The 17,714-nt window shown below is 43.9% G+C and overlaps 1 protein-coding gene across 2 annotated transcripts in view; it reads left to right on the top strand.

The window, feature by feature from the left end:
• The first annotated feature begins 413 nt into the window (after positions 1-413).
• The window catches only part of cntnap2a (contactin associated protein 2a), a 262,480-nt gene continuing 245,179 nt past the window's right edge, over positions 414-17,714 (top strand). Inside the window, exon 1 of one of the 2 annotated variants that reach the window (XM_036935092.2) lies at positions 414-1,048. In XM_036935092.2, the coding sequence (XP_036790987.2) occupies positions 952-1,048 (97 nt within the window). In that variant the 5' untranslated portion in view covers positions 414-951. The remainder of the gene's footprint in view (positions 1,049-17,714) is intronic. The other variant, XM_090189632.1, reaches the window with a different exon arrangement.

Genomic DNA, 17,714 nt, shown 5'->3' with positions numbered 1-17,714 from the left:
TGTGCATGTAAAAACATAGATATTGAAACAAACAATTCCAAAAACAGAGCATGCTGGGAAATGTGATATTGATGGGTGTGGTTTTGGGGTGACACTAGTTATTAACACCAACACCGTGGTTCTTTTACACCAATGACTGTTAATTTAACACTTAAAGTGAATGTAATACCTGAATCATGACTGAATCGCCTGAATCAATCCCTTTTAAATGTGTAGAGTAGGCCTATATAGCCAATATGCTATCTATAATGTGTATAATTGCTATTGTAATAGGTGTCGTTTCACTGAATATCACTGGAAAACACAGTAGATCTATACTCAAATAATCCTAAATGTATAAAAATCAACAGGTCTGGCAATCATTTCTAAATATGACAGCGGGTTACAAATACACGGTGTCCCAAGAGGATTCCAGCGGGAACGTCGCGAGGAACATACCAACTGCCACCGGAAAGTGGGAAGCGGAGAGAGGGACAGAGCGAGAGAGCAACTTCAGCACCAATCAGCACTGGACTTCCGAGCGAAACGAAGCTTCTTTCATGAAGCCATCAGCAAATAGCTTTCAGTCTTACTAGTCGACAGTGCATTGAGTGCTGCCTACCTGAAAAATGGCTTGATATTGTAACAATTATTAACAGTCTCTATCTATCCTCTAATGTAGTTATTGGTTGTGACGTCGTTAAAGTTGGGGATCGCGAATACCGCTCTCTTGATGAGATAGGATAGCTACTGTTGGTTGGTAGGCAATAAGATTGAGGGAGAGAGAGAGAGAGAACGAGAGAGAGAGAGAGAACAAGTGGTAGAAAAGAGAGATTCGCGCGCGCGGAGTCTTCTCCTCGCCAGTCTGTAGCTCTCGAGCGGCAGGGAGGCATTGTCTCGTGCTAAAAGGATATATTTCTCCGCCACTTTCATTTATCCTGTTTTCTCCCTCGGCATTTTATCAACGCGAAGATGCACCGTCCTGGGCTGGTCTCAACATTCACGTTAACGTCAATGCTGTGGATTTTTAACAGTTTCCGCAGCCTGCACGGAGCTCTCCCTTTCGCACGTAAGTTACCGGTTTGTTTCTTCGTCATTTTCCGTTTAGTGGTGGTGGTGGCTCTCGGGTGCATCCTGGGGCAGGGGATGATGGAAGGGAGGGCATGAGAACCGATCTGCACGGTGATGCACGGAATGGATACGGTTTGATGCCGTTATGAACATGTATTTTTGTAGATGGTGTCAACTGATTGTATTTAGTCATTAGTTTTTCGTGTGTGAATGTATGTGATGGTGCAGCTTCGACGCTCCAGACCATTTCCCTCTTATTCCCCCAAAGCTAAATGGTCTTACGCTATTAGAACCGGGCTGGTGTTGTTGTCTAGGGTCAGTTATACATGAAGGGATGCTCGCCTAGCCGGTGCGGAGAGGAAAAGGTAAGCTATATGAGAAAAACATGCTGGTGGTGGTGGAACTTCATGCTTTGATTGGTTGCCACTTACATTTTTTTTGAGAGCTTGTCAACGTGTATCTAGCTAAGGCTATGGGGTTACTATTGCAGATCGCCTAGATTATTTTGGAGACCTGTCTGTAGCGTGTTTAGAGTTAATGTGTCATTTGGTAGGTGGTCAGTTATTATTATTATTATTTTCTCTGCAGTGAATATCTATGACAAATAAATAATTCACAATAAAGATGATGATTATATTTGGATTCAGTGTAGGCTATACATTAACTGTAGTGCACCTGCTTGGTTGTGTTCCAACCCTGCTCTTACATACCTGAATCTACATGATCCTTAGGACACCAGCACACCTAGGAGGATTGATGCCCCTGGTATAAATCATAGATGTGCCCTAGATCAGATCACATTAAATCTGATCTCTACTATAACAATATGAACTATTCATGTTGGTCCAGTGCACTGTTACAGAATGTATTGTCCTCCTCAGTCTTATTTACAACATCTCATTTTAACTGCATACATGAAGCTGTGTGTGTGTGAGTGTGTGTGTGTGTGAGTGTGTGTGAGTGTGTGAGTGTGTGTGAGTGTGTGTGAGTGTGTGTGAGTGTGTGAGTGTGAGTGTGTGAGTGTGTGAGTGTGAGTGTGTGGTCTGTAGATTAATCATGCTCAGTGACAGTTGAGTAAGGAGAGGGAAACCAGACTGTTAGCTGTTAATTGCACTGCCATTTCTCTCTCTCTCTCTCTCTCTCTTCTCTTCTCTTCTCTTCTCTTCTCTTCTCTTCTCTTCTCTTCTCCCTCTGGAGATTACCCTGTCAATTCTTCTTTCTCTCTACCTTTCTTTGTTTCTTCCTTCTACTGTCTCTTTCTACACCTCTCTCTTTCTCTTCCCCCACTAATCCACCCTTCTGTTTCTCTATCTCTCTCCATCCCCATCTCCCACACTCTATCTCTCTCCATTCTTCAGTTCTTCTCGTTCGCTCTGCCTCATTTTGTCTCTCCTCCGCTACACCCCTTTTCTCCTCCACCTTTTCCCCTCTCGCTACCTGATTACTAAAAACTCCCTTCTACCAGGATTCTCTCTAGGGAGAAACTGTGTGTCTCTCCAGGGATCAGGTGTAGCAACCGTAAAGGATGGATCTGATCCACAGCCCCACAGCCCACAGACCAGCCAGACTCTGGGGCTTTTCCATACAACTCTTCCCCTCTCCCTCTCCTTGGTGTAACACATGACTAGGATATAGAACTGTATCTGAATCTGAACATAATGTTGAAACATGTTGTTTTTCTATAAAACACCTCTTTAGTAGAGATACAATTTCCTTCCAAGAGTAGTGGAATATCTTTATTCCATTCAGTTTTTCATATAGGGACATGAATACCAAGATGATTCTATGCTTTATCAAGGAAACAAATTCCTGGTTGTGTCAATGCACAGTGACAACCCATGCAGGATAATTCCTTTAACAATGTCCAACTACCACGACTACCATACCCGTGTGTGTGTGTGTGTGTGTGTGTGTGTGTGTGTGTGTGTGTGTGTGTGTGTGTGGGTGGGTGGGTGTCCGTATGCGTGTGTGTGTGTGTGTGTGTGTGTGTGTGTGTGTGTGTGTGTGTGTGTGTGTGTGTGTGTGTGTGGGTGGGTGTCCGTATGCGTGTGTGTGTGTGTGTGTGTGTGTGTGTGTGTGTGTGTGTGTGTGTGTGTGTGTGTGTGTGTGTGTGTGTGTGTGTGTGTGTGAGAGAGAGAGCGAGCGAGAGAGACGGAGAGAGATGGATAGAGGGAGACGTAGAGAGAGCAGAATCTAAAGTTATTCTAGTGGAATGTGTTCTTATTAGCACAAGTCAGAACACATCGACCTCGATTGGAAACGGTTCAAGAAGGATGAACAAAGGATGGAGGAATGAAGAGAGCGTTTGTCATGAGGGAGAATGGGATGAGGTTTGATAGCTTGTAGAATGGAGAGAGCGTTGGTCATGAGGGAGAATGGGATGAGGTTTGATAGCTTGTAGAATGGAGAGAGCGTTGGTCATGAGGGAGAATGGGATGAGGTTTGATAGCTTGTAGAATGACAGTCCGAGGGAGAGCAGTGACCACTGGCATTCTATCATTCACTATTATTTCGAATCATCAATGTTGTTATTCCAGCATCGCCATTATATTCAACTATTACATTACATTTCCTCACAAAAAAAATAATAAATTAAAATAAAAAAGTAAACAAATTGTAGGAGTACTTGATGTTCAGTTGTGTCCTCCCCCATTCTGTCTTGTCACTATTTAATCTTTAGCAAGTAGTGCAGTTGACCTGCCATCAGAGTGTAGCCTACATTCTGACGGGAACCCTTTTATCTCTGTGTGTTTGTGCTGGCCTGCCAATAGTCACAAGAGACACAAAGCAACCCGGGCACTCACTTTCCTTCTATTCCATTTGGTGTGGCAGATGTTAGCAGCAACAGAGTACTTTAGGACACACATACACCCCACCCCCACCCCCACGACACAAACACACACAGGCACACACAGACATAAAACACACACACGCACACACACACAGACCATTAGCTTTTTACAAACTACCGTCTCTCTATAGTCCTGTATTTCCTCTGCCTCTGTTTTCCCCTATGGGTGAAGATAAAGGGCGGCTGTAGTCAGGGGAAGGTGTGGGGACATTAATTCACTCCATCTAGCCCTGTAAATGGGTAAATAAGGTATTCAAGCGGCTTAAGAAACAAATTGAATGCAAAGGCAGGGAGTAAAAACATTTGTCTAAGTGGAAGCACTGTGGCCTTTACAATGTTGTTTTTTCCAGTAGGACTGGCGGCTTGGTGTGTGTGTGTGTTAATAACAGATATAGTCCATTAACCCTTGCTCAAGGTCCTGCAGAGGTACACCATCACTCAGACAAGAGTGACTGCCTCCTCTTTTCACCTCTCTCTCTCGTTCTCGCTCTCTCTCTTTCTCTTACCGTCCATCCCTCCCTCTCTCTCTCTCTAAAACACACACACCTCTTTTTCTCCCTTTCTCTATCTCACCTCTCTCTCCTCTCACCTCTCTCTCACTCCTCTCTGTGTCTATATCACTCTCTTTGTCTCGCTCTCTCTTACCTCTTTCTGACCCTCACTCTCTCTTCCTTTCACTTCTCTCACACATAACTGTATATATTTCTTACTTTCCTTCAAACACTGCAATCTCTCCCCTCTTCCTCTTCCTCTCCCTTATCCCCTCCTCCTCTCGTTGTCCCTGTCTTCATCACTGCTTTTCCTAGACTCAGTGTATCTCTCCATTAATGACACTGGATAATCCTGGCTATTGTTGATGAGTGTCAAATCCCTAGAAACAAGTGTGTGTGCGTGTGCGTGTGCGTGTGTGTGTGTGTGTGTGTGTGCATGTGCGTGTGTGTGTGCGCGTGTGCGTGTGTGTGTGTGTGCATGTGCGTGTGTGTGTATGTGTGTGTGCGCGCACGTGTGATACATCATCCAGCAGACTTCCTCTGCTGTCTAGTCATTTCCTATGGAACGTCTGAAGTGTGTGTTATTGATTGAGTCAGGGCTAGAGTGAAACAGAAGCATCTCTGATAGTCTATCAAGGACACTGTGAAAGGATGGTAAAGCCATGGCTGGGGAGGGCCTTGTGTGTCTTGTAAGAAGATTATACATGACTTTATATATGTCTTGTAAGAAGATTATACATTACATTATAGTCATTGTCGAGCATCTGTTTTGCAGCTGACCCTGTTTTACTGTCTACCTATAGTGTGTAAATGGTGTATCTGGGGGTTGGGATACGGGTACAGTATCAACAAAACGACATGTTTCTGTTGAATAATGGATCAATAAAACATCTATTCCAATCAGTCTGCTCTATTCTTTATATTCTATTTATTCATGTATAGATTGTCCTCAAACTATAGATTGCGCTGGTGTGATATTTATACTTAATTCATTTAATAAAAATGTGATTCCTAACTTCAAGTCTATTTTGGAAAAATAAAGGTCTTCTTTCCTTTCTTCTATTGGATGACACATGCATGTATAATGATATAGGACCACATGTATCTTGCCATGTGTACATGTACAATATTTTCATTTAAGGAGGCTGACTTTCATCTGAACATAGTATCAACAAATCGTATAACACCAGAAAGTGTTTGTGCTTTAGAAAGGACGTTATCACATCTTTCTGTTCAGGATCCATTTGAAACCACTGAATAATACATGGCTTTCAGAACACATAATGAAAGAACAGCATTGATCCTTAAATGATGACATGTCATAATTGTTTTGATCTAGTGTGTGTGTGTGTGTTTGGGTGTGTGGGTGTGTGTATCTCTTACAGGGGACAGAGCTAGTCGTCCAAGTAAACAACACTCTCATGGCTGCTCATCCCCCTGTCTCAGTGCTCTATCCTCTCTCTCTATCTATCCTCTCTCTCTTTCTATTTCTCTCTCTCTCTCTCTAAAGAAGACCTCCTTGACCTGTTTGTTTCTCTCTGTTGGGGAGGAATCAAGCCTGCTATTTATAGGAAAGAGAGACAGAGAGAGGGAGAGAGAGAGACAAAGGGAGAACATGTAGCCCTGCCTGACTGTATAGGCGAGAGTGATGAGAGGATGAGATGGGAGAAAAACTAGCCCTGCCTGGAATAAGGGAATAGAGAAAGAATATGAGGAGGAGGAAAAGAGGATGGTGAGAGATGGGATAGTCAGGCCTCACTGAGTAGAGTGTAAAGGAGCAAGAGAGGTAGAAGGGACAGAGGTGGAAGGGAGAGAGGTGGTAGGAAGAGAGTTGGAAGGGAGAGAGATGGAAGGGAGAGAGGTGGTAGGAAGAGAGGATAAGGGAATAGAGAAAGAATATGAGGAGGAGGAAAAGAGGATGGTGAGAGATGGGATAGTCAGGCCTCACTGAGTAGAGTGGAAAGGAGCAAGAGAGGTAGAAGGGACAGAGGTGGAAGGGAGGGAGGTGGTAGGAAGAGAGTTGGAAGGGAGAGAGATGGAAGGGAGAGAGGTGGTAGGAAGAGAGGTGGGAGGGAGAGAGGTGGTAGGAAGAGAGATGGTAGGAAGAGAGGTGGAAGGGAGGGAGGTGGTAGGAAGAGAGTTGGAAGGGAGAGAGATGGAAGGGAGAGAGGTGGTAGGAAGAGAGGTGGGAGGGAGAGAGGTGGTAGGAAGAGAGATGGTAGGAAGAGAGGTGGAAGGGAGAGAGGTGGTAGGGAGAGAGGTGGAAGGGAGAGAGGTGGAAGGGAGAGAGGTGGTAGGAAGAGAGGTGGAATGGAGAGAGGTGGTAGGGAGAGAGGTGGAAGGGAGAGAGGTGGTAGGAAGAGAGTTGGAAGGGAGATATATGGAAGGGAGAGAGGTGGGAGGGAGAGAGGTGGTAGGAAGAGAGATGGAATGGAGAGAGGTGGTAGGGAGAGAGGTGGAAGGGAGAGAGGTGGTAGGAAGAGAGTTGGAAGGGAGATATATGGAAGGGAGAGAGGTGGTAGGAAGAGAGGTGGGAGGGAGAGAGGTGGTAGGAAGAGAGATGGTAGGGAGAGAGGTGGAAGGGAGAGAGGTGGTAGGGAGAGAGGTGGAAGGGAGAGAGGTGGTAGGAAGAGAGGTGGAAGGGAGAGAGGTGAGAGGGAGAGAGATGGCAGGAAGAGAGGTAAAAGGGACATTAGTGGAAGGGAGAGACTTGGTAGGAAGAGAGGTGGAAGGGAGAGAGGTGGATGGGAGAGAGGTGGTTGGAAGAGAGGTGGAAGGGAGAGAGGTAGATGGGAGAGAGATGGTAGGAAGAGAGGTGGTAGGAAGAGAGGTGGAAGGGAGAGAGATAGATGGGAGAGAGGTGGTAGGAAGAGAGGTGGTAGGAAGAGAGGTGGGAGGGACAGAGGTGGGAGGGAAAGAGGTGGTAGGAAGAGAGGTGGGAGGGACAGAGATGGGAGGGAGAGAGGTGGTAGGAAGAGAGGTGGACGGGAGAGAGGTGGAAGGGAGAGAGGTGGTAGGAAGAGAGGTGGGAGGGACAGAGGTGGAAGCGACATAGGTAGAAGGGACAGACTAAAAAACGGGAGGAGGAGGAGGAGGCATATGTATTCTGGCACTACTCTGAGGCCTCCCTCCTCTGCTCCCCATGCACAAACCCTTACACGCTTCTTAAGGGTTTAATCCTGTACAGTTTACTGTACATCTAGCACACAGTTCCAAACACTCACAACACCCCTCTGGACTTACAAGGGGAAACCCCCATTAGCCTGTGATTGATACCAGCTGTTGCCCAACTGGACTACATGATATTGACCTGTATTTAGCACATAACTACCTGTGCTTTCTGCCTGTGGCTGGCTAAATACTGTTAGCTGCATACACACACGCACGCACGCACGCACACACACACACACACACACACACACACACACACACACACACACACACAAACAACACATACCCTGAGTATACAAAACATGAAGAACACCTGCTCTTTCTATGACATAGACTGACCAGGTGGAATCCAGGTGAAAGCTATGATCCCTTAGTGATATCACTTGTTAAATCCACGTTAATCAGTGTAGATGAAGGGGAGGACACAGGTTAAAGAAGGATTTTTAAGCCTTGGGACAATTGAGACGTGCCATTCAGAGTGTGAATGAGCAAGACAAAAGATTTAAGTGCTTTTGAATAGGGTATTGAAGTAGCAGTGGCGGTCGGTGCCGTTTAAGATGAGGGAGGACGATACATTTTTTTTCATGAGCATGGCCTTATTTTTATTACAGTATATAGGATCACTGTCATTCTTATTCCATTCACCCAGTTCAGTGTAACAGGGAAGGTTTTGGCTACTACATGATACTCAAATTTTCCCAGCACCCATCATGAGGTTCCTACAACCTAGCCTATGAATGAAAGTTTACAACATAGGTGCACACAGGTTGAGAGAAATATTTGAGGTGACATACAGTGAGTGACACATTCAATTCCACCCTGCACACTCTTTCCTGGGGTGTAATCATTAGTGTCAACAGTTACAATAGTTTCTATTGGACAAGTTCAGGTATGTTTATCCCCGTTCCCTTTTGTTTGCTTCCGTTCAAGAAATGTTTTTCAACAGAATCGTCGGAAAGAATACACCCCTGATCACACATAAACACAGTTCACTTTCATAGCAGCCACGTTGTATTGCTTCTCGCATTAATGCGCTCTCTTCCTCTCACCTTTTCCCTTTGCTTGTGGACTTCAATACACAACACATCAGCTGTATGTGACCAGCCGAAAAAACATTTCAAGCCAAACCATGTCATAACCACTACACAGAGCCTACATCATTGTCACCATGTAAGCTAAAATAACATCAATAACAACATAGTTAATAGAACTAACGTGTTAGTAAACCTGCTACAATCATGCAGTAAAGTTACAGTGTACAGTCAGTAAGCAGTTTAGCACTTACACTGGCGGGCCCCAGTAGCAATAAATTAGTCAAACCAAAAGCTAACCTTGACTTGGAAGAGTTACAGTGTTGTGTTGGATAGTCATAGCCAGCCAGCTAACATAGCATCCCTCTGTTTGAGCAGGGTGTTTGAGCCTTCAGCTCAAGATTTATTCTCTGATCCTTTGATTTGGTGGACACCATGTCAGTTCATGCTGCAAGAGCTCTGATCATTTGGAGGACTTCCCTTTGGAATGTTGTCATAATTACTGTGTAAGTCTATGGAAGGGGGTGAGAACCATGAGCCTCCTAGGTTTTGTATTGAAGTCAATGTAGCCAGAGGAGGACGGGAGATAGTTGTCGTCTGGGTACACCATGATGCTACTCTACAGAGTGCTGTTGAGGCTTCATTGCAAAATAGTGTATTTTAATAAATGATGTGGTGATGTGAATATATTTAGTATAGTTTTATCTGAAAATAATCACTTTTTAAATGTTTTACAATTTGTATGAAATTCACTGAGGAGGATGGTCCTCCTCTGAGGAGCCTCCACTGGGTAGTAGGTGCGGTTTGAGTCAATGTTCCCTCAAAAAAAATTCAGCACTAAACAAATTTCAGGTCTGCTGAGCACAAACGTCTATGCAACCTCCATCACTTGTTGGCTGTGAACACCGAGGCTATACCACCTTTAAGTAACATTTTTACTGTGAACACTGAGGCTGTACCAGCTTTAAGTAAAATTTTTACTGTGAACACTGAGGCTGTACCAGCTTTAAGTAAAATTTTTACTGTGAACACTGAGGCTGTACCAGCTTTAAGTAAAATTTTTACTGTGAACACCGAGGCTGTACCAGCTTTAAGTAAAATTTTTACTGTGAACACTGAGGCTGTACCAGCTTTAAATTACAATTTTACTGTGAACACTGAGGCTGTGTCTGCTTAAAATATCATAAGAGTGGCCTACCAGAGTGGCCTTCCAGAGTGGCCTACCATCTAAAACAATGGAGAAAATGCATCCCATAACATATTAACATTTTAACATTAAACAGGGTTTGATATTAACCAGTTTGTTTATACACTTGTCCTTCAGACAAGAAGGTGACTGAAAACGATGTTGTGTTGTTTGATGCAAGAAACCACTTTACAAAATATAATGGATCATTATTCCCATGCCATTGTTACAGAGAATCAGGCAAATTATGCTACTCTCTGCCTATTGGCTACTTACCTTATTCAAGCCTGTCTCCAAATATAACAATGCCCCTTTAAGACAAAAAAAGCTCTTTATCTGACTCGCTTTCAAAGATGTCTAGAAAGGTATACGTTTTGTGCTCTTGTAGGAAGCAATCACTCCTCTACTGCTGACAACAAATGATCTATAACTGGGCTAATAACTCACTAACAAGCATAGGAAATGAACAAAATGTTCACATGTGGCAACATGCAGCTCTCGATTTGATCTCAAAACAAGTACATCTACTCACGACCGCTCATGCTGTAAACACAGTTCAGTTCAAAGTGAATGGCAAAGATCCATATATGGCAATGCATATAGGCCTACTGCAGCTCTGATTGTTTGTGCCGCACAGGTCTGTGTAGAGTACGGGCTGAGTAGTGCATGTCAATGCAATAGAATCCTACTCCGATGCTTTCTGCCTACAACAAAATCTGTTGCATAGTTTGATTTGCTTTGCTATGTTTCCTTGAAAGTGGTTAATATTGCGTGTCACAATTGCGACAGTAAAGGGAAATGTTGATAGTGTTAACAGGGAAAACTCTAGAACAGTGGTCACCAACCTGTTCTGAGTCAAGATCACTTTAAGTCAAAATGCAAGTGGAGATCTACAATTCATATTTTTTTCTTACATTACTTAAAAACCGCAAACCTATACAACATTAACCAATTAATGACAGTACTGTAGCAATGAGGTTTGTGCAGTAAGCTATAGGCCCAATACATTACTACCACATATTGGCTTTGCTTGAATTGCACTGCCAATGCATTGTCGCTCGGGCCATTTTTTAAAACTATATTTCAAAATTTGAGGTAGGCTATATGATCACACCGGTAATAGAGCCATTGTTGTATTACTTGTGAGGCACAGCTGAGTGAGCATACATTTAAAGAATTGTTATTTTATTTTACTGGGCCTGTATCTGATGTTCAGTCTCAGCGGAGGGAGAGGGTCTCAACATCCCTCCTCTCTCCCTTTCCTCCGCTAACCAAAAAGGGACACCGTCTTCCAGCCGATGGCAAAACTCGAGACGCACCTCATTATTTCTGCCTCATGTACAAATTCATGTTGTTACTCCTATGGACTGAGAAAGTGAAATATTCCTTTATATTACAAAATACCCAAGCCTATAGCTACACTTTCCTACTCATTCATTACTGCTGCAGTGCTTGTTGTAGCGCTGAGTGGAAATAGGAAGAACACTAATTTTCTGTCTTATTAAAGTGTTGAATACAAAGTGTTAACAGTGCTGGTAAGAACTTCAAAATAAACTCACTAATAAAACTGCATCTCTCTGCTGTGTTCGCTGACATTGTCTCTCTAGTCATGGTTTTAAACGTTTTGAAATCTCACCTGAATCGGGTGCACCTACCACCAAGAGCCCGAGACAAATACAAATATATATCTTTATCGTTGGGTTTTTTGTCAGAAATGTTTGGTGATCGACTAGGAATGCCTTGGATATCGAAAGTTGAGTGAAGTGCTCTAGAAAGTTGAGTGAAGTTCAATCTGGTGCTTCTCTCTGTGGGCTGATATTTCTGCGTGGCAGTCCCAGGGGAGCTGCGCAGGAGTCTCGGAGCTTTGAGTGAACATTGGCTCGAGTGTCTCAAGAACTGCAACACTGCTGGGTTTTTCAAGCTCAACAGTTTCCGGTGTGTATCAAGAATAGTCCACCACCCAAACGACATCCAGTCAATTTGACAACTGTGGGAAGCATTGGAGTCAACATGGGCCAGCATCCCTGTGCAACACTTTCGACACCTTGTAGAGTCCATGCCTCAACGAATTGATGCTGTTCTGAGGGCAAAAGGGGGTGCAACTCAATAATAAGAAGGTGTTCCTAATGCTTGGTATACTCAATGTATATATACACACTGTCACATGCATGGTTGGAGAAACACCTAAATAAAATCGCACTAATCCCATCCCAGACATAGATTATGAAAGTGAAACTGATCAGAGATGGGTTTATGTGTAACCCTATGGAAGTTTGCCATCAGTTTATCACCAAACCACCGAAAACCCCCAAACACACACGCACACACACATTATAAATACCAATCCCAGACATAGATTATGATAGTGAAACTGATCAGAGATGTGTTTATGCAGTAATCCTATGGATGGCCATCAGAACATCCCAGATTGACACTAAAACCTAGATGAATCAGATGTGTAATTGTAAGGCTGGATCAAAACCCTTCACATCCAGACCCAGCAGCTCTCCGTTCAGGAGGGTTAGCCACCACCACCACCCTGCTCTAGCCTAAATAGTCCTTAGTGTGCCATGCTTTCCTGACTGCATAATCTGTCTGTCTGGCTGGCTACTGTGTCTGGCCCTGCGCCCTGGTATGCTGAGGTCAGGTGGGGTTGTGGTTGGTTTAGCACCCTGGGGAGTTTCTGTTCAACTGCCCTCTCTCTCTCTCTCTCTCTCTCTCTCTCACACACACACACACACACACACATCCTGCTCACATGGAACAATTGCTTAATGCAACACCCAAGACACAAGACGATTATACTGCACTAACTAAGACACTGCTACGGTACATGTCTCTCTGCCAGGGAGTACTTGACACACACGTCAAGACGTAACATCCACGTGTGGGATGTATGTGATTAATTGTTGCTTGTTACAGGAGAATAAGCCCACTGAATAGACCCTCAGGGCAATCATTAATGTTTTATATTATACAGTGTAGTATACTGTACCTCTAGGATCTCTCTATCTCTATCTCTCTTGCTTTCTCTCTTGCTCTCTATCTCTCTCTCCCTCTGAACTATAACAGCTCATGTTACAGTGGACAACAAACCCCTTAATTCTCTTTTTAAAACTTCAACGCTTGAGTGTGTGTGTGGGTTCTTCTGTATGTGTGTGTGCGTGTGTGTCTGTGTGTGTCTGTGTGTGTCTGTGTGTGTGTGTGTGTGTGTGCATCTTAGAGAATGAGCAATTACGCATATTTACTCATGACAAAATGAAAGGCGACACAGCTATTACAAAGTCATTTTCTGCTATTTTCTCTCTCCTTCCCCCCTTTCAAAGCCTTGCTGTCTAATGATCTCTCTCTCTCCTCTCTCTCTCCTTCCCCCCTTCCAAAACCTTGCTGTGTAATGAGTCAGGTATCAGGGAACACACCCTACTCTGAATAGTTGTACAGTACCACACATGCACACCAGTGGAGGGTAGGAAGGGCAACATATAATCATGTAAACAAATAATTGATTAAAACAAAGGTCTACAGTAGTAGCCTCAACAGCACTCTGTTCGGTAGCACCATGGTGTAGCCGGAGGACAGCTACCTTCCGCCCTCCTCTGGCTACATTGACATCGATACAAAACCTAGGAGGCTCATGGTTCTCAACTCCTTCCATAGACTTACACAGTAATTATGACAATTTCCGGAGGAAGTCCTCCAACCTATCAGAGCTCTTGCAGCATGAACTGACATGTTGTCCACCCAATCGAGGATCAGTGAATTAATCTAGTACTGAAAGAATAAGCTACAGATAGTGTGGTGAGTAGTTGACTCAAAGAGAGAGAAATACAATACTTTAACAATTTTGAACATTCTAATTTCTTTGAAAATGAAGGAGAAGCAAGAAATAAATAGAGAGAGAGATTTTGTTTAAAAAAATTCACTTTCAGTTGCACTTACTTAGCTAGCAAATGCAGCTAGCTAGTTTATCCTACTGAAAGAGCCTGCTCAAACAGTGGGATGCTATGTTAGATAGCTGTTTATGACTATCCAACACAACACTGCAACTCTTCCAAGTCAAGGTAAGCTTTTGGTTTTACTAATTTATTGCCACCGGGGCCTGCCGGTGTAACTGCTTACTGACCGTACACTGTAACGTTACTACATGATTGTAGTTGGTTTACTAACGCGTTAGTTCTATAGTATTAGCTATGCTGACTATGACGTTACTTTAGCTAATGGTGAAAATGATGTAGGCAGTGTGGCATGACAGATTCATTCCGCTGAATCTGTTGAAAAACATTTCTTAAACGGAGCAAACTGTTACGTCACTGTTACATTGAATGGGGTGAATGGAAGATGAATGACAGTCATCCAATATAGTGTAATAGAAATAAGGCCATCCTCATGAAAAAAATAATCGTCCTCCCTCATCTTAAACGGCACTGAACGCCACTGACCGCCACACACACACACACACACACACACACACACACACACACACACACACACACACACACACACACACACACACACACACACACACACACACACACACACACACACACACACACACACAAACACATATAAACTCTCATTGGTGCATTTACCAAATAGTTTTTTAATTGCAGATGAATCTTTTTTAAGTTTGGTTTTAGATATTCTGTAATTACTCCATTAATGATGGCTCGCCCCATTGGAGTCTCAACATTCACGTTGCTACTGACAAATTAGAACCAGGACTTCCTTCTGCCTTTTAATGGAACTCACCATATCAACCTGAAGACATCTTTATTTGTGGTTGTTGCATTTATCAGGGATGGAGTCTATTTAGTTTAATACTCAGTATGTTCAGGAATATCTGTTCAAGGCTCTGCAACAGACTAGCATCCTGTCCTGGGGGTGTACTTGCACATCAAGCTGCCTGACGCTTGATGTACAATGGGTTTGGGCCGGGACAAGGTTTTCTTATGTTCAAGAAAATCTATTTAAATCCATAGAAATTTAAATAGTACATTATCTTCTGAAGATGATGTGGCTATGTGTCTGTCAGACAGTTTGTATGTCAGTATTAAAACAGATTCTTTAACTTGACCTACTGAATGAAAGGATTACACAATCCACAGCTAGGGATTAAGCTTATTCTACACACACACACACACACACACACACACACACACACACACACACACACACACACACACACACACACACACACTCTCTCTCTTTTAGCCAGCTGTCAACCCCTCCTCCCACACTCCACATCTATTGCTTGATGTTAGCATTATGATATCAAAATTATCAGCGGCTTCGAAACCACCACACATTCATCTGACATGTGTGACTATTTTCAGAATGATCTTAGTGTAATTCTGCACGCACTACTGATGAGTGGGTGTGTGAATGTGTAGAACATTCAACTTGTACTTTGTAAATAAGCGGCGTGTGTTTCCTTTGTACGAGGCTCAGAAGTTTCAAATGCTAAAACACACTCCCAAACACACGCAGGCAGCTTATTCTACACACACACACACACACACACACACACACACACACACACACACACACACACACACACACACACACACACATGCACACAGCCCGTTAAATCATTCCTGACGTTGGCAGACGCACACACTGCTTTCTTCACTAGCGTGGGATAGAGACAGAGAGAGAGAGAGGAGAGAAGTAAGAGACATGACAGAGAGAGAGAGAGAGAGAGAAGTAAGAGACATGACAGAGAGAGAGAGAGGGAGAGAGAGAGAGAGAGAAAGAGAAAGAGAGAGAGAACTAAGAGACATGACAGAGAGAGAGAACTAAGAGACATGACAGAGAGAGAGAGAACTAAGAGACATGACAGAGAGAGAGAGAGAAATAAGAGACATGACAGAGAGAGAGAACTAAGAGACATGACAGAGAGAGAGAGAACTAAGAGACATGACAGAGAGAGAGTGAGAACTAAGAGACATAACAGAGAGAGAGAGAACTAAGAGACATGACCCAGAGAGAGAGATAGAGAGAGAACTAAGAGACATGACAGAGAGAGAGATAGAGAGATAACTAAGAGACATGACAGAGAGAGAGAGACTTAAGTGACAGGACAGAGTGAGAGAGAGACTTAAGTGACATGACAGAGTGAGAGAGGGAGAACTAAGAGACATGACAGAGAGAGAGAGAGAGGGAGAGAGAGAGAGAGAGAGAGAGAGCGAGAGAACTAAGAGACACTTCAATATTTACATTAACAAATTAGCCACTATTCTAGAAAAATCCTCAGCCCCTGGTGTTAGCCTCCACAATTCAGAAGTTAAATGCAGATGACCTATGCCTGCTGTTACCCACAGCAGAGCCTGGACCTGCTAGAGCAGTACTGCCAGACCTGGGCCCTGGCAATAACCCCCAAAAAGACTAAAATAATGATTTTCAAGAGAAGATCCAGATCTCAAAGATAGCCTGCAGAGTTCTGTCCTACTATCCAGGTCTGTACCCAAACAATTTGAACTTCTACTTTTAAAAATCCACCTCTCTAAAAACAAGTCTCTCACCGTTGCTGCCTGCTATAGACTACCCTCTGCCCCTAGCTGTGCTCTGGACACCATATGTGAACTGATTGCCCCCCATCTATCTTCAGAGCTCGTGCTGCTAGGCGACCTAAACTGGGACATGCTTAACACCCCAGCCATTCTACAATCTAAGCTTGATGCCCTCAATCTCACACAAATGATCAATAAACCTACCAGGTACCTCCCCAAAGCCGTAAACACGGGCACCCTCATAGATATCATCCTAACCAACTTGCCCTCTAAATACACCTCTGCTGTCTTCAACCAAGATCTCAGCGATCACTGCCTCATTGCCTGCATCCGTAAATTCCTAACCATCTTAAATAAGCATGCCCCATTCAAGAAATGTAGAACCAGGAACAGATATAGCACTTGGTTCTCCCCAGACCTGACTGCCCTTAACCAACACAAAAACATCCTATGGCATTCTGCATTAGCATCGAACAGCCCCCCGTGATATGCAGCTTTTCAGGGACACTAGAAACCAATATACACAGGCAGTTAGAAAAGCCAAGGCTAGCTTTTTCAAGCAGAAATTTGCTTCCTGCAGCATTGCACCCCCCACAGCAACTCGCCCAAGCCTTCCCCATTTCTCCTTCTCCCAAATCCAGTCAGCTGATGTTCTGAAAGAGCTGCAGAATCTGGACCCCTACAAATCAGCCGGGCTAGACAATCTGGACCCTTTCTTTCTAAAATGATCTGCCGAAATTGTTGCCACCCCTATTACTAGCCTGTTCAACCTCTCTTTCGTGTCGTCTGAGATTCCCATCCCCCTCTTGACCCAAACTGCTACAGACCTATATCTATCCTACCCTGCCTTTCTAAGGTCTTCGAAAGCCAAGTCAACAAACAGATTACCGACCATTTCGATTCTCACCATACCCTCTGCTGTGCAATCTGGTTTCAGAGCTGGTCATGGGTGCACTTCAGCCACGCTCAAGGTCCTAACGATATCTTAACCGCCATCGATAAGAAACATTACTGTGCAGCCGTATTCATTGATCTGGCCAAGCCTTTCAACTCTGTCAATCACCACATCCTCATCGGCAGACTCGACAGCCTTGGTTTCTCAAATGATTGCCTCGCCTGGTTCTCCAACTACTTCTCTGATAGAGTTCAGTGTGTCAAATCGCAGGGTCTGTTGTCCGGACCTCTGGCAGTCTCTCTGGGGGTGCCACAGGGTTCAATTCTTGGACCGACTCTCTTCTCTGTATACATCAATGATGTCGGTCTTGCTGCTGGTGTGTCTCTGATCCACCTCTACGCAGACGACACCATTCTGTATACTTCTGGCCCTTCTTTGGACACTGTGTTAACCACCCTCCAGGCAAGTTTCAATGCCATACAACTCTCCTTCCGTGGCCTCCAATTGCTCTTAAATACAAGTAAAACTAA

This window comes from Oncorhynchus mykiss, chromosome 11, assembly GCF_057628025.1.
Source record: "Oncorhynchus mykiss isolate SJ-2025 chromosome 11, ASM5762802v1, whole genome shotgun sequence".
Taxonomy (NCBI): domain Eukaryota; kingdom Metazoa; phylum Chordata; class Actinopteri; order Salmoniformes; family Salmonidae; genus Oncorhynchus; species Oncorhynchus mykiss.
Note: the sequence above shows the minus strand (reverse complement) of the source record. Positions and strands in the feature narration are given on the sequence as shown.